This window comes from Parus major, chromosome 2 (genome assembly GCF_001522545.3).
Source record: "Parus major isolate Abel chromosome 2, Parus_major1.1, whole genome shotgun sequence".
NCBI lineage: Eukaryota > Metazoa > Chordata > Aves > Passeriformes > Paridae > Parus > Parus major.
Genome location: NC_031769.1, coordinates 141,874,553 through 141,895,441, shown reverse-complemented (window position 1 = coordinate 141,895,441; position 20,889 = coordinate 141,874,553). Strand labels below are relative to the sequence as shown.

Here is a 20,889-nt window from a genome sequence, read left to right as displayed (position 1 = left end):
GCCGCCCTCCCCCAGCGCCGCGGCGGGGCCGGGCTGGGCTGCTCGGAGGCGGCTGCGGGAGCGCTCCCCACCGGCGGGGCCGAGCGAGGGGCGCCGTGCGGGGGCCTCTCCTCCTTCACCTCCTGCCCGGAGGAGGAGGGGGCGGCTGGGGAAAGGCTGGATGTAGCGGGCGAAGCCTCAGCCTCCCTCTGCGGCTCCGGTGCTTTGATGCTGCGTGTCTCTGCTGGCTGTTAACATCTTCTTCCCTCTGCCCTTTTTTTTTTCCTTTTTTTTTTTTCTTTCGTTTTATTATCCAACCCCCCACCCCCCCCCACCCCCACCTTTCCCCGCGGAACTGGGCTTCCCCTCTCTCCGGATCTGTGTGCCCGGCTTCTCCTGGGCTTTACCGGTGGGGCAGGATCATGCCGGACCAGATCACCGTGTCGGAGTTCATCGCCGAGACCACAGAGGATTACAACTCCCCCACCACCTCCAGCTTCACCACGCGCTTGCAGAACTGCAGGAACACGGTCACGCTGCTGGAAGAGGTAAATCGTCCACACCCAACACCCTATCCCCTGTTTTTTATGCTTTTTTCTTTTTTTCTTTTTTTCTTTTTTTTTTTTTTTTTTTTACCTTTGGGAGAGCATCAGGGACGGGGCAGCACCACCCGCCCAAATCCACAGGAGCCAGAGGCGTTGGTATGCGTGTAATCTGGTCTTTTAATTGTGGGACTTTGCCCTTATGTTGAGCTAGTTAGTGAAAGCTTTCCTGCTCTGGCGTCTCAAAGATTACTGCGTAAAACAGTTGTCTGAACTTAAATGTTGCTGTGGTACTTCTTGGTGTTTTTTCAGTGTTGTCAGTTGTTACAGTAAATAAAATGCGTGAATGTTGGGATTTTTAGAAAAAAGATGGGTGAGTTTTGTTTGGGAGCGTTTGTAGAGGTTTTCCCCAGCCACTCGGTACATCAAGTATTAGTGCAGAACTCTGCAGAAATCTGCCAAGGGAGACTGAGTTTAAGAAATGAGGTAAGGATGAGGAGATGAATGTGGAGTGAGGGAAATAGTATGAAAACAGAATTGGTGGAAGGAGAGGAGCAAAATAATGCAGCAGAGGAGATTATACAGTCTCAGCACTTCAGCCTTGAAGCCTCAATGCTAAGGTTTTTTTATGCTTGTTATGAGCGTCATTTAAATGTTCACCCTGCTCTGCTGTCAAGAAATAGAAGCGTGAAAATGGGTAAACTTCCAGAGCTGGTTTCCAAGGAATATCAGTCTGCTGCTTCCTATTTGAGGTTTCAGAGTGATTTTCTATAGGCTAGGATAGTGGTTATGAGGAAATGTCTTCCAAATGACTTTAAAACAAGATAGTGTACAGCTCTTCTCTTGCCCTGTTCTTGCTTGAAGATACAAACATAATGATGGTGAAAGAAGACAGATTTTTACTATAGTTGCATAGGTTGCAGTTAGTTGTTGTTTTGGATTATACACTTGGTTCATCAAGTATTTGTCGATACTTCAGGAGCCAGCACGTATCTAGGAGATGGATTTAATAGAGTCTTTCAGTTCTGCTGAATGTGTTGGCATGAGCAAAACATTTGGTATGCAAGGAAAGAGTATTAATTATTTAATTATGGTGTGGAAATATAATTCCACAGGATTCAGATCAGCTGAAGTTTTAATAGAAAAACTATGTTCAAAATTGTAACAGTGCTATTAGATTAGTCAGTCTGCAACAACTGACTAGAGTGATTGTAAGTGCATGTTTAAAATAATGTATCTTATTTTTATTATGTAACCTAGATTAACATTTGTAACTTTTCCATAATTGCAGTTGGTTTGGTTTGTCTTTTCTCTTGTAACTCAGCCCTGGCCACTGATAGATTTGTCAAAAATCAACCTGTTAGGTTAGTGTTTGACAGAATTGCTGCCCCCTGGTCTTAACTATGTGGAATAGGTACAGCCATTGATATGCTTGTTAGTACAGTTGATGACATGCACCTAGAGTTAAATAAAAATATGTATTTTGTCATCACTGGTGACTTCTAGGGTAAGAATACAGTGTAATGCTTTCATGGTTTGGGAGATACATCAGTGCAGGCTGGATGTGATAATGCCCATCCAAAGAGAACCAGAATATAGAAGATAAATACAGTGTTCTTCACTATTTGTGTAGCCTGTGTGTATTTTAGAAGTTTTTATGTCAGATTTGACAGCAATAAATCAGAGGAATAAAGAATGGTGGGTGCTGCTGATGCTTGTGTTGCTCTTCTTTGAATTTCTTTTGTTTGTATAACTCTTTTATATGCCCTATTTAGGCTGATTGCAGTTTAAACTGGATTTGTTTTACATTATTTTTTTTATTATCTGTAAATACAAAAGAAGTTTTATTTGGTTGGAAGCAAGATACAAGCAAGCTCTACTGTTACATGTGCAAGAAATCTGTAACTCTCCCAAATTTATAGTTATTAATTTGCATGGGGAAATGCAGACAGTCAGGATGTGGCTAGCAAAAGGCTCCTTTGGAATCTTTGTATGCAAGCTACAATTACAGTGAAGACACAGTTTTGCTGCTGCTGATTTCAAGCTGGGTTGGCTTCTGTACACCTGCTTACCTAAAACAGTGAGTTCTGTACAGGCTTGAAAATGCATGGTTGAAGTGGGCGTTCTGTAGCTCCTGCTGCTGTTGTTGATGTGTCGTGGATGACCTAAGAACTCCTCAAGCAGCCCCTGAGCTTCAGTGGTGAGCCTTCTGTGTTAAGGCAGAGGGGATCATTCCATCCCTACAGCTGTTTGATTTTTAACTGGATGTTGCATCTGGGCTGGAACTCTCCGGGCTTTTGCAGGCAGTGTCAGACTCCATGCTGTTACGGCGCTGCTGCCTGAAGTATCTTAGGTTGTTCTTTTACAGCTAATTTAATTCATCACGACCTGCACCTACCTCAGTGGTTATAAGCTAGTTTGTGGATTAACTAATTATTTTCTTTAAGCAGGGTTGCAAACTGGAACTATTTTCTGAACAGAAATGGAAGGGAAGTTAAACAGATAGCTCTGTTTCCCAGCCTCTCAGTCTAGTGTAATTCCTGTTGTAGCTCAGATCAGTGCCTAGATCCAGAAGCACCTTTTCATACAGAATGTGATGAAAAATAGTTTTGTGTGTGGATGCCTTTACCTAGTTCCCTGAAATTCTTAAAAAATTGTGAACATACTGTTGCTGCATCACAACTAATGAATTTTCTGAAATAATAAGAGGCGATGCACTCATTTGCTGATTTTCTCACTTGCTTGTCCATCAGTAGAGGGGCAATCTGTTCAGCCAGGTGAATTGTGACATATTTATCCCCTAGTTACAACTCTCTTCCTATTGTAATTAAAATAATTTTCCGAGGAGATTTTGGATCCAGTTAGATGTAATTTTGGAACGAGTTTCAACTGAAAAATCAGAGCAGACATGTTTACTGATTCTGATGAGTTTGCATTCAATAAGTTTTCAGTGGAAGGCCCAACAAAACACAAAGGCATACCTCACAAAATGAGAACCATGGAAGTGCTCCTCCAAAGGACTTCTCTGTTCTCAACTTATTAAAAGTTTTATTATTTTGTTTTTTGTTAAAAAAACAAAAGACAAAACAAAAAAAATCCTCCACCCAAACTTTATTTAAATCCGTCATACTATTTTCAAAGACAGTAGTAAGAACATGCTACTCTATAGCAGTTTATTGAATAGGAAGGTTTCATGCTACATTATTTAAAATTACTGAAATTTAGGAAGACTTGCAAGTTGTTTTTTTTTTTCTTTTTAAGAGACTAAGCTTAGGTTTTTGTCATCCAGTCACAGCAGATTAGGGAAAAAAACAAAGGACCCTGCCATATTTCAAGCCAGGCTTTGGCATCTTTAACAGTAATTACCAAAAGCTGCAAGATTGTTTTATAATATTTTTTAGAACATGAGTGTTATGCAATTGCTTCAATTAAACACACATTTTAAAGTTCATTCTATTGCTAAAATCATAGAGCTTTTTCTCAAACTCACAGAGGGAGAAACAACCATTACATTGTGCTGTAGGTCTAGTTTGAGAGAATTTGCAATCTGTACTCCTTTTTGTTGATTTCTTCAGCATAATCTTACATTCATGCAAAAACCATATTTCTGCATACAGGTGGGAGATGTCTTTTATAATGCAACACCTTTCCTCTTTAGAAAGGCTGAGAGGGTTGGAGTTCTTTCAGCTTGTGGAAGAGAAGGCTCTGGGAAGACCTTAGAGCAGCCTCCCAGAGCCTAAAGGTGGTTACTAGAGAATTGGAGAGGGACATTCTACAAGGGCATGGAGTTTCAGGGCAAAGAGGAATGGCTTTAAACTGAATTTAGATATAGGGAAGGAATTCCTTGCTGTGAGAGTGCTGAGACACTGAAGAGGCTGCCCAGAGAAGCTATGGATGCCCCATCCCTGGCAGTGTTCAAGGCCACTGTGGATGGGACCTTCAGCAACCTGGTCTAGTGGAAGGTGTCCCTGCCCATGGCAGAGCATGGAACTAGATGCTCTTTAAGGTCTTTTCCAGCCCAAACCATTATATGAATCTATAGTGATCATATGAAGAGAGAATTTTTGCATATGTAAATGCATGGTTAATTACTTTTTTAAAGAAAAAAGGCTAAATGGTAAGTACAGACAGATTACTATTATAGTCTCTTCAAATACAGCCTCTGCTATGTTCTGAACAGACATGCTTTTATATCCACAGAAGCTCCATGATTTGTATTACTCAAATAGATTTTGAAAAGTTGATTTTAATCACTGAGTTAATATTACTTTGTGAGCTAGTTGGAATTTTTAGAGAATGATGACATCTGTTCTGAGAATAAGTAGTGCACATGTGGGATCACCACAAGACTGTCTTGATTATCATTCTGCTGTGTCCCAGCTCCAGCTGAAAGGACATCTTTGCACTCAAGGGATAGCTCAGTTATCATGACCAGGCAGTTCTGAGTGTTTCTCCTAAAGTAGCAGATGTTGTGCAGCACTGTATGGAGACAGAGGTTAAGCTTAAATATTTAAATTCTCTTTAGTCAGGCTGGTAGATATGAAGAGACGGCTAGAAGTTGATGATAAAATAAAAAATAGCTTCAGTTGTGTCCGATGCTGATTTTGGAGTTTAATGCCTATTTTTCTGTTGTACTTCTGTAATACTTGAACATGTTTAATGACTAATGTTATTTCTTTCTTTCTTTTGCACTTGAGTGAGAAGTTGAAAACTCAAAATGTGCTTTCTGACAATTAGATTGGCTGCAGATATGTGGTGTTTTGCTTTCTGGATTTTTTTTGTTGTTTTTATTTTGTTTGGGTTTTTGTTATGTTTTGTTTTTAATTTAAAAAACAAAACAAAACCAATACTATTCCTGCAATGATTGTTGCTCTTTTTGTTTCTCGCTGTGCTGATCTGCCTGAGTACAGCAGTCTGTCAGTCTAGGCTGGTCTTACAACAGATGTGTGCACATACATCTCGGTAAAAGAGTGACTGCCTGGCTCCTGCTCAGCCTCATACACGTTCTGTTGTTCACAGTGCAAGTCTGGTGTCATTTGACATAGCTTGAAAGAAGATTTCTCATGTTCTTCTTCATAGCATGGATACATCTCTAAGATTAAAGATGGGAAAGGGGAAAGTATGAGGATGTTACTTTTTTTATTTGGCCTTTTTTTTTTTAAAAAAACCATCTTTCAAAATGTGTTGTGTATGAATCATTTTCACAGTTTCCCATATGTAGCTTTTCTTTGGGCTTCAGTTTATGCATATATTTCTTATTCTACTGTGAGGAAGGCTTTTTGGTATGAGGATGAGGGGACAGGATTTTTCCTCCTTATAATTTTGCTGAAATTTATGTAGCGCTGAAACTGCTATAACATCAGATCATCTGTGGTGATTTCATACACTTCTCTACCAGAAGATCATTTTTCAGTGACAAAGAACTCTATCAAGGGAGGCAGGTGAAACCATGCACGAGAACAGGAGTATTTCCATTTTGAACCAACTTTTGTTGGTATTATGCACAGAGTTTGTTTTTTAGCCTGGACTGTGATAATGGGCAATAACTATTTTGTGTGTGTGTCAAGAGAAAGAAATAATAGAAAAATTTCTATCACCTAATTTTTTTTGAAGCATCACTTCTATATAATTGCAACAAATAAATTGTAACATTCTATCCTTTGTATTTCTTTTTTATTAGAATATGTTTTTATTTTTAGGAGGTGAATCCAGGCAACTCCAGCAGTACTAGACTTAAACCCAGCTTTTCCTAGTCTTGCAAACTATTACTTATGGCAGTTAGAAGCAGTCTTGCATCATAGAGAGCCTTGTTCTTCAGAGCTGTTTTCTTTATGTAACAGACCATGAGTAATCTTCAGTTTTTGAAGAAACACGCTTTCGATAGCAAACTGACCTAAAAATAGCAGATAAGAAAAGTTTATTTGTGTAGTTAATAAAACACAGGATAATTGTTGCTGCTTTTGCATTGAATGACAAATTACAGTAGAGATGTAAAGATGGGCATGTGAGCATGCTGAAATATAGAGGCCACAGTGAGAGCACATGGGTGGCTCGCAGTCACAATACTGAAAATGTGATACAGGTGAAATTGACAGCAGTGTCTTGTATTTAAAATGCAGCTGAGGAGGCATGCTACAGTATTTATTCATTTAGTGTGTAATCAGTTTTACCCTTCATTTGACAGTAGTCAAAGCATTAGGCTGTAATAAGCAGGCAATTTCCTTTTACTTAAATGCAACTGATGTGAGGAAAAATAAGAAACGCTCACTGGTAACTCAAAGTTTCAGTCATGGCAGATGAATTAGCTTTGCCTTTTGAGAATTTGTATTCATTTTAGGCATATTTTTGAAAGTACTTACTGCATTTGGTATCTCATATGTTTTTTTGAGAAGTACTGCTTCTTGTTTTGAACTCCCAACAGGCTTCCTCATGTTTACTCGTCAGTTAGGAAGCTGTGAAAGTGCTCTTTGGTGCACTCTGTTCAGTATGCTGTGCAGATAAACCCTGACAGAGTGTGTACCATGTAGTCATGGGAACTTGGCCCCGATGGAGGGGAGACACTTAAAGTGACATGTCTTAAAGTTGAGTTTAATGTTCAGATTTGAGTCCTATGGAGACACCTTTCATAGTTAAAAGGCAATAAAAAAGTACTTCGAAGAAAACAGAGAGGGGGGAAACAACCCACAAAGCCATGTTTGTATTTCAGCAGGTGTCACTGAAGGACTGCATGTGAATGATTCAGAACAGAATGAGATTGGTTGATTTAATTTCTAGTATTTTTCTTACTACAAAGAGTAAAACTTAATTTTCATAACTGTCTTTGTGATTTGTAACAATACGAATGAAGATGGTTGTTAATAATTTTAAACAGCAGATGTGAAGCAAATTTACAGAGGATAATTGCAAGAAAGATCATAACATCTCATTTTGAATGGAATAGTGCCTTGCAATAAAACCATTAGGAGAAATCAGGCCTAGAATGCTAATTATCAGTATTGTTTCAAGTGCAAAGGTAGACAATATAAGCATGTTTTTTTAAAAAAGGGCTCTCAGCTAATAGTGTTTTTATATTTCATGGAAAATCTTTGAGTCCAGTTAGTAGCATATTCTGGAACTTCTCTGAGAGACTGCTCAGTCAGGTTTGTTTGATACTGGCCAAGAGGTCTAAAGTTTATTGGTGAGTAAAAAGGAAAACCCCTGAGATAATAGAATGAGTTTCCTTTCTTGAGGGAGTGCAGCTGGAAGTCCACTCCCTGCTGACAAGTGCAACAAACAGTTATTTTATATTTCTAAAGAGAGAGTGTTGGTCTGTGTTATTTATCTGTATCTATGTATAATGTGTTATAAATACTGCTATCAGTAGGCTAATGTTGAGGTTTTGTATAAGCATTGAGACAAGTAAGATTTTGGAGTACAGTGTGCTTGATTGTGGTGATGATGGAGAACTTTTCCTTTCATGGTCCTGTGAAAAAGCAACAAAATGCTGTAAGGATCCCATTTCCCCCTTTACACACATAGATGTGCACGTGGCCTTCTTGTCTCTTTTAGTTAGTGGTGAAAGGAGCGGTCTGAAGTTGTGCTATTGCTAAGGTTAAGCTGGAAAGTGTATGTTTTTCTTTCAAATAGCCACTTCTATCTTGAACTTACTTGTTTTATCCTTCTTTTTATGTTTCGTAACAGAAGAAATATAAAACTATTTCTGATGCAGAAATAGAAACTTACAATGCCAGTAGAGTCTTTTAATCTCTTGGTTTCCTCTTGGTTAAGAGCTAAAAATCAGTATGGTGCTGGAGATAACTTCCTGCTAAGGGACTCTCAGACCTTAGACATGTTGTGCTCTGGGAGTCTTCTGGCCAAGCTGGTGAGAAATGGACCACGTTGAGGATCTGCAGGGTGGGTGGGACATGGACTGGCTTGCCAAGGCCAGAGGGTGGGGATCAGTGAAGTGAAGTCCAGCTGGCAGCAGGTTGCAGGTGGCATCAGTGCCCTCCAGGATCAGTTTTAGGATTAGAACTATTTGGTATCTTTTAATTGTGTAATGGTGGGCTCGAGTGTGATCTCATCAAGTGTTTTTGGAGGATACCAAGTTGTACAATGTGCTGGCAGCAGTCACCCTTCACCTGGAGACCTGGAGAAGTGGCCTAAACAGGAAGAGCCTTGTGTGACTCATTGAAGAGAAATATGAAATCCTGCCCCAGGGATGGATGGGGTTGCCATGTGCAGAAGGACAGGCTGGCCAGAGGACAGTTTTCTAAGGAAGAACCTTGGAGTCAGGTGGGTGAGTTGTTGAGTGTGGGTTCACAGTGGCAAAGGCCAGCCACGTACTGGGCAGTGTTAGTGAAAAAGTGCAGCCAGCAGCCAGAAAGTAGTGGTTCTTCCCCTCTGTCAGCAGCTGTGAGACCACATCTAAAGTTCTGTGTTTGGGTTTCAGCAATACATGAAAGAAATTATAGACTACCACAAGTCCAGGTGATGATCACCAGAATGATTAAGGGCCTAGAGCATATTGCTTCATGAGGGAAAACTAGAGTGCTTCAACCTTAGATAAGAGACATAGGGAAGGTCATATTGATTTCTCCAAGTATGTAGTATATGTATTGGGAGGAAACTGATAAAGCAGAAATTCCAATTAGTTTTGAGGGGGTGTATTTGTGGTTCTTTATTGTTATTATTTTTGGGCCTTGTTTGTTTTGAACCATGAGTCTGGTGAACAAGTGCTCAGAGAGAATGTGAAACCTCTTGTCCTCAGAGACGTTCAAAACTCCACTTGACTGTAGAAGTAGACTCCTTAAAATTGTTTGGACTGCTTATTTTATCTTTTAGAACATAAGGAGGCAGAGTAAAGTGGTTGTTTAATTTCATGAATGTGTTTCTGTGTCTTCAGGTAGAAGTTTACAGTGAGCTTATTCTTGGAAAAACAGCACATTTAAACCCAGTAAAATCGGTGTAAGCAAAGTTGATAATTTTTTTCCTTCAGTGAAAGACTGCTCTAATAGAGGAAATGGGGTACTACTCACCCTTCTGCAAAAGTGTAGCTGAAAAACCTTATCAAATTTGGGGCTTTGTATGATTTTTAGGAATAGTTTGGATAGTTATTGAATGTTGAAAAATTATATAATTATTTTTAAATGATCAATCTGTACTTCTGGAAACTCAGCTAATTTATTCTGTAAAGCTATATTACAGATCAACTATGTCTCTACTGGATTAATTTTTATTATTAACTTTTCTTTGTAGGAAGGTAATTTGAATTTTTAATTCTAGAGCTCCCACCTTGAATTTATTACACAATTTCCTTCTTGTAATATATTTTACTTTTCAAGTAAATTATCTTTTGGTCTTTTTTTGATTCTGAAAGAAATAATTTTGGACTGAAGAGGGAAATACACCTGAAAAGTACCCTTAAAACAAAACTTAATCTTTTCCATAGCATTTCAGAAAAACTTACTAGGGATGGGGGATACAGGAAAGAATAAAATATAGCAGGTTTTGTTTTTTGGGAGATTGGTGTCTTGTTATGAGACCACACAAGGATTTAGACATCCTATTTTGGTTAGTTTTTTAAAACTTCATTTCCTAAAATCATATAATATGGGGAATTTTTCCTTAATGGCTACCCTAAACCCACTGTATTTCAGTTTGAAGCCATTCCCCATGTCTTATCACTACATGCTCTTGTTCAATGTCTCTTTTCAGTGCTGTTGTAGCTTCCTTTAGTTACTGGAAGGTCTTATAAGGTTTTCCTGGAGCCTTCTCTTTTCCAGACTTAACAACCCCAGTGCCCTCAGTTTACTTTCATAGGAGAGGTGCCCCAGCCCTCTGATCATCTTTGTGACATTCCTCTGGACTCGCTGCAGCAGGTCCATGTCCTTATGTTGGGGACCCCAGCGCTGGACCAGCATTCCAGGTGGGCCTCACCAGAGCAGAGTAGAGGGGGAGAATCACCTCCTTCAGCCTGCTGACCACGCTTTCCTTTGTGCAGCCAAGGGTACAATTGGCAACTGCACATTGCTGGCTCGTGTCTGATTTCACTTATTTTGACCACCAGAATTGTCAAGGCCTTCTCGACATTGCTTCTCTCAAACCACTCACCCCCAGCCTTCTGGTACAGGGAATTGCCTGGATCCATGTGCATGAAGTTGAGCCACTGATTCAAACTCTGGACATGGTCATCAAGCCAATTCCTTGTCCATTGAATAATTCATCCAGAAAACCTGTGTCTCTCTAATGAGTGACAAAGATGTGTATGACTGTGTCCTAGGCCTTACAGAAATCAAGGCTGGTGACATAGACACACGACACAAAGTACATGAATGCAATGCTCATGCATAACAAACAAAACCATTTTAATTAATACTTCTATGTGTCAGTGTCACAGTCTTGAAAGTACCACACAGTGAAAGTAGTTGAGCTGTTCTGTGCAGTGTGTAGTAAGGAAATGAAAACAGCTGTTAGAAAAGTGTAATGGTGATGTTAAAACAAACTTAGGATGCTTTTGTTCAGTGATGGCAGAATGCCTGTTTACAACCTTCAAAAACATGGTTTTTGAAAAAAAAGAAACAAAGTAGGTTTTTTCAACTAACTTCGTTAGTTGTCAGGTTATGAAATTGTTGAATTTTAATAAAATTCAATGATGCCAGGATGTAACAGAATATACAGATTGTGCCAGGTTGTGCCATGCTGTAAGTAAGCAGGAGCATGATGATCCATCCCTGTATTCTGAACAATGTAATATACAACGGTGATGGTGTTTGTGAAATCAGCGGGAATGGATGACTTTTAACTAAGAATTTTTAAGGAGGTAACTTAAATCCTTAAATACACAGATGTTGGTTGTGTTTTGGCTTTGTATTTTTCTTACCTCACTAAGTGTCACAATTATGGGGAAAATTGCTAAATGAAGAGTGATGGTGCTATGACAATGCAAGTGGGATATCCTGACTATGTCTGTTGTCCAGTCCAATCTCTTATCTTAGAAAAGTATTTATATTATCAGTGTTAGTTATGAAGTTGAAATGTATTAAAACAGACAAAGAGTTTAAAGTAGACTATAAGTTATAACTAACTTGAATGAGAAAGTTGAATGAAGTTGCCTTAAATGTTTTGACAAAGCTGCTTTTTACTATAAAACTGGTCTCACACTACATTTTTCAAACCTTATAAATGATGCTTTGATTTCTTTTGCAAATTGTTCCTCGTATGAGACTTTGCCGAAGTTTTTTTATGATTTGGTTTGGGAAAAGCAACTTGGGCAAAACAGTAAAGTTTTGATTCTTTTGCAAGACAGATGGATATCTATATTTTAGTTTTCTAGTAAATTGTCATGGTTGCAGCACCTACAACCTACATTTTTAGGGGATATTTTGTTGTGGGGTTTGTTTTGTTTTGTTGTTTTGTGGTTTTTGTTGTTGTTGCTTTTTGGGTTTTTTTGTTGCCCATTTGGTTGGTCATGGTTTTTCTTCCCCCACCTCTAGCCTCTTTCAGGGAGGGATGAAAGAAGCCTAAAGAGACTCTTTGATGTGAAGACCTATTTAAAATATTTTTCAGTGTTAGGATACCAGAACTGTCTGCTCACAGATTTGGAAAAAATGATGGCATTCCTTAGGTGATGTGATTCAAGTGTCCAGAGAAGTAAAAGCTTTTGGGGTGGGGTCACCCGAAGAAGCTCAACTGCTCAAAAATTGTCTGCTCACTAGTGCAGTTATAAGGAAAGACATGCTAGGTCTCTCTAAACCCTCCTTTTAAAAAATGTTTATAATTCTCTGGTGGCAGTTTTGTTGCCAATCTTTCACAGGAAGTGCTTGGAAGGAGACCTTGTTTAAACTGGCAGAGAGAACATGAGAAGAAATGCCATTTTTTCTTTGCTGATACTCTGCAGGTTTAATGAAACTCTTTGCTGCTGATTTAAACCCTTCAGTTCACTTCCTGCCCTTCCCTGTCTCCCCGTTTCATTTGAAGTGCTCCATATGCTTCCTTACTTGCTTTTTTCCACCATGGCTAGGACAGGTTTTTCAAATTTTTTTTCTGTGGTTAAAACAGCTGTAATGGTGTTGCTTTGCTTCAGCAAAGCCTGCTCTATTTGCTGAACTCATGTGTAGTTTAGTACAGCTTCCTGTTTTTCTCATCCTATTTAATTAGGCAACAAGTTGCAGCAAAGCAGCTTCCTTTAGAATGAATCAGTGAACGCTGTGCATATTGTAAATATGAAAGCAATTCATGTCTCTTTGAAACTTACAAAATCATGGGTATTTTTCCATAGCTTTAATGTTTGTGTGGAAGGCCAAACCTGGTTGCATAGAAAGCATTTTTCTCCCTTTCTGTGTATTCCTTTTCAATTTGATTTGATTTACTTTTTGTTCTCTGTTGCTGCCTTTTGATGGTAACAATAAAGAACTATCCTGCCTTAGTTTGTTCTGTCATAATCTCTATTGCTTCATGACATATAACGTGTTCCTACAAGTAATGGTGCTACTTCATTGGGTCCAGATGAGTGTATGCCATTAGACAACTCATCAATAAAATTGACAAGTACTTATTAAAGCTGTCTCATTTGTCTTGCAGTGAGCATGGCATAGTGTGATCGTTCTTAGGGCAATACAGCTGTTTCTTTGAAACACTCTGTGTGTGTTCGCTGTGAGAAAAGCAATGGAAATGAGGAGTTAATACAATGTAGCTGCTGCAGAGCACAGTTCGTGTTATAAACCTGGGAAACAATTACAGACTTGGGGATTAGTTTGAAATCATTGATTGGCTCATGACTCAGACTGGTAAACTACTGGGTGTAGTGATGACATTTTGCTTGTAGTTGAAGTATGCTGAAAGCACATGTACAATGTGTACAAAGATATCTGGATGGATGCCTCTTCTCTGATAGTGATTTTGCCTGTTGTAAACATGCACCTGGACCTTTGTCCATGTGCCAAAAGTTGAACCAGAAGGCTGTGATTTAGACTTACTCAACAGGACATTTTGGAGTATCGCTCTTTCATCAAGTTGCTGTATGACTTTAATTTGAAACAAACCTATAATCTTGTGGTAGCAGGAGAAAACCTGAACTTTGTTCATCATAAAGCAGTGTTAAGTAGATCTGGAGCTTGGCCTAAGGCTTTAAAAGCAAGTAGATGCACCTGTAGTGAATGTTATTAGGTATAAGAAACACCTGTATGTCAGTGAGTGAAGTGCAGTGCTGGAAGGACTTCCCAGTCATTATGGACTAGACTACCAACCTGCTGAATAATTCCACCATTTGGGGAGTTTATGGAGTTTTTCTGCAAGAATTTACAAATGAAGTTTAAGCTTGACCACGATTGAGAGTTTTAAAGTAAAGATTAGATCACTCTCAAAACAGCTGTAGATGAGTTAAATATATAAAATACTGGGGTTTGATAGTGTGGATTTTTAACTATTGCTTATACATGCTGAAAGTCTTTCTGGTGTTGTGTCTGCAAAAAGCAATTGCAGGAAAAATAAATTTTTTATCTCTTGGTCAGCTGAATGCTGGAGAAGTGGGTTTGTCCCTGTCCTGTTAATTAATTTGTTTGAGCTAATCAAAAAGTCATATAGCGTGTTTACCACATGACCTGTAAATTGGAATTTCTTAACTTCTGAGAACTTGCCTTGAAGTCAAGTAGCCTAGCTGAATGGAGAGAATATTGAGGTCTCCACATGAAGGCAATTGAATGTACTAATTGACCATAGAAAATTTTACAAAACACTGATGTACTGGACATTTAACCTTAATTGAAGATCTTAACTCTGATAGGTCATCTTATTGTTTTTGACAGGGCCCCAGGTAAATTAATTAATACTGCAAAATTCCAAGCTATAGTAATCTCATAAAATGACAGAAGAAAATTTAATATTTCTGTTTTCAATGCAGGATTTGAGTAGCATCTAGTTTTAATGGGAAGGAAAAATATGCAAGCCTAGAAGTTTATAATGAAAACAGATTGAAAATGTTTTAAAAAGCTGTTCATTGAGCACCACTCAGCCTTCTGGGAAGATGGGCTGGAATAAATTAAAGTCTATAGAGACAGATGGTCATTTAGGGATGCTTCTTACATGTGGTAACAATTAAGATGTGAATGGAGCCTGCAACTGGGCTTTTGTGTTCTGTACTAACCTTACTTTTTATCCTGTGTGCCAGGGTAGATTCACACACATCAATATAAAAATGTACACACACCTCGGTATAAAAACTGAATGGAGCTGCTCCTTTTCTGTGCCTGTGCTGTGGTTTCTGGCCCACTAAGGAATGCACATGCAGCATATATACAACCAGTGCTCTTTCTTCAGCAGTATGGGCATTTAATATGAGTCAAGCTGATGCATAAAGAGCCAGGCATTTCACTTTTCTCCTGAACTTAAAGACAGTTGGTAAATTTAGAATGGCATAGAATCATAAAATAGTTGAGTTGGAAGGGACCTTCAAAGGCATCTATGTCCAACATCCCACTGGTAAGAAGGAAGATCTTCAACTAGTTCATGAGCTTTGGTTTATTTGACTGCATTCTAGTCTCAAACTGACTTCCTGTAATCAATAGGTTTGTTTGTAGTCAGCTTTGATATTGTGGATTAATCTTTAGAACAATTTTGACTATTCTTAGGAAGCTTTTAATTGAGTTTGAAGAAGCCCTACTTCATACTTTGTGTGCAGTTTTTAAAGCACTTTTTCTTTTTATTAATAATGGAATTAACAAAGTGGAATAGAACAATATGTTGGTTGAAAAGATGATAGTTTTTGTAGAAAAATGAAAAATTGAATACAGCAGAATAATAGAAGTGGTCCTCAAGTGCATATGATACATGGATGTAATGTCTTGAATGTCACTTTCCAAAAAAGTGTGTGAGCCATGTGATGAAGTATAAAGCCAAAGGTAGATAATTAAAGTTTATGTCATTATTATATCATATTCCAGGATCTGCTGGGGACCAGGTGTAGTAGTTAATGAGTTCAAGCATCATGTTATTGCTCCAGAATATTAGAATCAGAAAACTTTGATTTCAGCTGAGGAAAGGGAAAGCATTGTTTAAAAACTTCAGCAGTATTAAACTTAAAATTAAATTGAGCAGTATTTTATAAAGAAATTGTATGAATTTCTGCTCAGACTTTGAGCAGAACATTTGGATGGTACTTTCCACCCAACTTTCTATCCTTCTGTTTTACCTTGTATATCTTGTCCCTTCTTGAAAGGCCTAGTTGACTGATGCCAAGTCCATGTGGATAGCTCTAAAATGCTTCAGTACTTGTAGCAAGACCTGCAGAAGACTTAGGTAACAACCTTTTCTGTGAAAGCTGCTTTTATTTTGCAGAAATAAATGTAATATTCACAACTTGGTAGATTTTATTTTTGGAGGTAGTTTGTTCTGAAAGACAGTGTATGTCCCTCTAAATTGTACTGGTTCTATCCTTGTTATCCTGGTATTAATTCTATCCTGTTACCCATTCTTGTAGCTGCATTAATTTAGAGCTTCTGAGACTCCCTGGCTTATGTGAACACGATAATGAGAAAAGTGAAGGCTTAGGAACTGAAATACACATTGTGGGTTTAGAAGTGTTGTTGAAATGTGTGGTTGAAACAGTAAGAAGTTTACTTGCTCAAGATAGTCTCAAAAAATGTCTAGGTTCTCAAATTTTTCACCAGAAGCTATCACCACATTGAGTCAAACCACAAGTACCCCTAAGCCTGTATCCAGCTCTTTAACGATCACTGATCAATAGCATCTGTCTTGGGGAGAACATTGACAAGAAAACTTAACCATGATACTATTTCAACAATCTGCTGCTCAGAAATTTTCTAAGCTGAAGATGATGAACTATTAAACACACAGATGTCTTGAATATCCTTCTAATTAATTAGAATTTGTTAGCATCTATGAAAACATAAATTTAACACATCTTACCTATGTGGCGTTTAAGATAAAAAGCAGAGCTTTTAATTAAACTTGCATCCTTATGATTTAATTTGTCATTTTATTAGTCTGACAAAATAATTAATCATTCTGTGTTTATTTCCTATGATCCTTATAGACTGTAAACCTCTCTTGCTGTACATCATCAGTCTTTTCTTTTTGAGCTTGAAGAACATTAGCATACACATATTTAATCCCACCCCCTTAGGAAGTGTTTCCATAGCTGAGGTCAACCTAGTTACCTTCTTACATCCCTCTTTTACCTTTTTGAGATACAAAGAACGAAAGGCAAATGTACTATGAATTTCCATCCATAATGATGTCTTTTGTGCTGCTTTTGTACTGTCCTCAGTGGTTTGATATTCAGGTAGCTCCTGAATATTCAAGGATAGTTCAAGAAAACTCTTAAAACTGGAGCATGCATTTTGTCTACCATGGTTGATTGAGAGAGTAACATTATATATGTATAAATTTACAAAAACAGGTTTTAAGTGCATTGCTTAGTCCTTTACATATATATTTTTCATCTGCTCTCTTAATGGGCAGTTAGAATTTGTGAAGTTATGTGACCTCTCCACATCTAGTTTTCATTTTTCTTTCTTGAACATCTTAGATCATCAGTGAACTTCGTCACTTTGCCATCTACATCCTTACAAGACAGTGTAGGATGCATTGAGCTGCACAGATGGCAGAGATGGTTCTTGACGACATCTCTTGAATAGCAAAATTGACATTTTGGAGTTTATTTATACTTCTTTTAATTCTAAACAATTGCTGCTCTGGAAGAATGGCTTTTCCTCATCTTGGGTCAGCTGTTTTTTTATCAAGCAGCTTTGATGCTGAACATTGGTAGCTCTTTTGGAAAATTCAGATAGACTATGTCAAATAGGTTGCTAACAAACCTATTTGTCTGCCAACAAGTGGTTATAGCATATTAACTGACTTGTATCCTGAGGTAACCCTTTACAAAATGCATGGTTTGGGTTATTTTTGTTCTCCCTCTCCTCATGTTTGTAGTTTCTTTGCCATTTTGAGGTGTGGGAATGAGAGAGGAAGTTCACAGCAAAAGTAAGACAAGCTTTTTGCTTTCTATGTGTTTGCAAAAGATACTGGTTTACAGGCATTTAGAAAAATGGTTACTGAAGATATCCTGATTTGTGATTTTTGCATTTAGTTTGCAGAGTGCTTCTGTGATTTCCATACTTGCCCATGAGTTCATCTTTTTGGAGGATGTCATTTAGTAATCTCCTTTACAAGCTCTTTTGTCATTGTGGTCCTTCTGAAAAGCTCTGGTTTTTAAATGACAGAAATTAATTTTCCTAGGTACAATTACTTAAAACACTATAATCAAAGATCTGAAATTGTGTGTCAGAGAATGGGAGTAGATCTCCAGCATACCTTGTTGAAAAACTGTAATCCTGAGAATTATATGTGAATACTAATTTGAGTGTTTGTACTGTTTCACCAGGAGACTGTCTCACATTAAACATAATTTTAATGTACTTTCAAAAAGTTTTTGTGTTTTCAAATAAGCTTAGGTTAATAATGCAAATATTTGTAGATTTTCAGGAAAAAAGAAAGACCTTTTAGCCATCTGACCTTTGCTAAAAACCTGGGCAAGGATGCTTGTGGAAGAATTTTACCTTAGAAGTACAATGAAGACATCAGCATTTAAATTCAAGTGGAATTGGTGAACATATTTTTCATGGACTGTCCTTGTCCACTGAGGTGATGTTCAAAATGTCAGGAAATTTCTTTATTTCCTTGTGGATAATGAGACAGAACTTCTGTGGTCAGCAAACATTAGAGTGTCCTGGTATGAAGTTGTTATCTGAGAATTGAGCAGATGTTTACTTCAAAAACATGAACGAATGTTCAAAACTGGGCTAATTAATTTTAGACGCAAGGGTAAGGTTTACAATGTTACTTTTTTTTCTCTTGCTTACTTAAATGAGTTAAATTAAAAACATTTTTTTTAAAAACGTTACCCATGTGTTTTTACAGAGAAGATATTGTTCCCTTTTTCTCTGGTCCTGAGGTCAATGCATTGCTGTGGGGCAGAGCCTGTGCACAGCACTGCTGGAGCTGCATTAACCACACAAGTGCCTGCACAGGAAATGGAAACTTCCTTGCATGCACTGCAAGAGAAGTTGTGACATGATTGTGCAGGTGGCACTGCTGGTGGGAAGTTCTGCCTCTGCAAGAAGAATGTCCCTTCTCTGCCCCGCTCCTGAATAGGGTCGGGCAGAGAGAAAGGTGGGATTACCAATCTTCAAGTGGACACCATCCATTCGGCATTTGAGAATGTGTTGGCAGCCGCTTTTTGTTACACTAAAGCAAAGGATAACTTTGTTTTTATCATGTTGCTTTTCGGCTTGGTTTTGTCTTGGCTTGTTTTTGATCACCAGTAAAGGATGGCAGCAGTGAAGGGTGTAAGTCCTCCAGGCTTAACTTGTTAACTGAGCAGTTTCTTTGTTCTTTGCTTCAATACACATCCTTATATCAAAGGGCAGGTGAGCCACTGGTGTTCCACAACTCCCTTTTAAGTGGGAGTAATTGCATGTGCAGCAGGAGTGGTGTTTGCTATCACCCTTCCTCCCCAGCCTGCTTTTCTTGCCAGGCTTGTGTGCCTGGAGCAGGGAGCGAGCAGCACTGGACTGTGCCATAGCAATGGCTATTTGGCTCTTGCTGCTGAAGATCGAACTGCCTGCCTCTCCTTGCTTTGTTCCTGTTGATTGGCCATTTGTGGTTCCTTTTTAGGAAAATATTCGTTTACTGAGCTGGATGTTTTGGCTCATCCAACTCATTGTTGGTTTTTAAATATGAAAAAAATACCAACAAGGCATCTGTCTCACAACTGGGATTGCGCTGGGAAGGCAAAATGAAAAAGTTCTGTGAAAAGAAAAAGGGATCAAAAGGGAGATGAAGTTCTTCAGGCAGGGTGGAGGAATAGTCTTTTATATTATCTTCAGCATGTGGCTCTCTTCATCTAATTTTTTTTTTCTTTACAAGATGGCAAAATATATCATTAGATTTAACTAGGAATTTGTTTGAAGCCTGAAGGTATTCAGAGTGTGGAGTTTTTTGGGATCTTTGATGTTCATTAGGGAGTAGTTCTGTGCCAGGTAATGTTTACTTTGCCTTTTTTAGTTTCCTTTGCAAACTGCAGTTGTACTGTTTCATACTTCCTCCTGTAAATGTTTCTTATTTAGCTTTTCTTTCCCAGACAACATCCTAGGCTTTAGAAAATTTGGTTATGTGACTTGTGTGGGATTAAATTTCACACAAAAGAAAATGGAGAATATGTCAGTTTGACTTTTTTTTATTTGTATTATTGTCATTTTTGTTTTTTTACAAAGGACTGTAAATTTTTTTGCAGTATGTTAATACTAAGGTTGCATATGAATGGATAGGTTATCCCCATGTGGTTATTAAAGTCAGTACTTAAAATATTACAGTCTTGATGTCATGCTCTGTGCTTGCTTTTTATATTTTTCTTATGATAAACAGTAAACGGTATGTTAATTTTATTTTCTGTTTATGTTCTGAATATTTCAGTGAGTGTTTGTTTTTCAGATAATTTTAAATAAATGTTTGTTTTTTAAGTCTAATGGAAACACTTCAGTCTTAAGAGATGACTTCATAAAATTAGCAGAACCATACATTTGGTGTCATATTTAAATTAAAACACTGGTCATAAAGAGGAAGAGTTGTTATGCCACACAAGTCATTACTACAGCAAATGGAAATTTTTTTGCTTTGTTTTCTTAGTCTCAATACATTTAGTTCTCTTCACTCTTCACGTTGTAAACTTCAGTCTGAAATCATGTGGGTGAGCTGGTACTACAAGCAGGTGTCACGGGTATTTACTAATCAGATTAAGAGAAACTGAAATAGAGAAAGGAACTTGCACGGAAGGTCAGAGTGTTGTGACAACAGTAATGAAACCTCTGCGTGGTTTGTGTAGGAAGCTACCAGGCTTCAGCTTGAGGCCAGGAGCAGAGTAGATGCCTGTACCAAGGTTACTCTGGGTGATTGATAGGAGGATTGCTCTTTGAGGGCTGATGAATAAGCTGGATTCTTATCTCTGTAATCATGTTATGACCCAGGCTGGCCTGAGCGGGTCACAGGGCACCGCTGCGGCAGCTGAGCTCTGTTGTTGCTTTCAGGCAGGGATACCATGAGTTGTTGCAGGTTGCCTAGGAGAAGTCTGAGGGGACAACCTGCAACCTTCTGGTTATTCTCACTAGCCTTTCAGATGTGTACTTCAGTTTCATTGTGAATAGCATTTACTGATTGTTACAGTTTCACTAAAAGGGATTCTGAGCAACATACCTGAAAAGCTTTCTAATTCGTGGATGTTAAAACTTCCATGATAAAGTTAAATGAATGGTGAATTAAATGTAAATGGAATTGTAAATTAATTTAAAATGTTACTCCCAAAACCAAAAGCAAA

The 20,889-nt window shown here is 38.2% G+C and overlaps 1 protein-coding gene and 2 long non-coding RNA genes across 7 annotated transcripts in view; 2 read left to right on the top strand and 1 right to left on the bottom strand.

The window, feature by feature from the left end:
• Positions 1-435, bottom strand: part of LOC117243988 — a 6,234-nt gene extending 5,799 nt beyond the window's left edge. Inside the window, exon 1 of the long non-coding RNA XR_004496259.1 lies at positions 321-435. This is a non-coding gene — a long non-coding RNA (uncharacterized LOC117243988). The remainder of the gene's footprint in view (positions 1-320) is intronic.
• The window catches only part of ASAP1 (ArfGAP with SH3 domain, ankyrin repeat and PH domain 1), a 143,580-nt gene that overhangs the window by 29,100 nt on the left and 93,591 nt on the right, over positions 1-20,889 (top strand). For 4 of the 5 annotated variants that reach the window (XM_015617106.3, XM_015617107.3, XM_015617104.3 and 1 more), the window contains exon 3: positions 398-527. In XM_015617106.3, the coding sequence (XP_015472592.1) occupies positions 398-527 (130 nt within the window). Of the gene's footprint in view, positions 1-397; positions 528-8,627; positions 8,796-20,889 lie in introns of those variants that run through there. The other variant, XM_033512453.1, reaches the window with a different exon arrangement.
• On the top strand, positions 8,806-12,921 carry LOC117243987. Its single transcript, XR_004496258.1, has 2 exons — positions 8,806-10,428; positions 10,504-12,921. It is a non-coding gene; the product is annotated as an uncharacterized LOC117243987 (long non-coding RNA).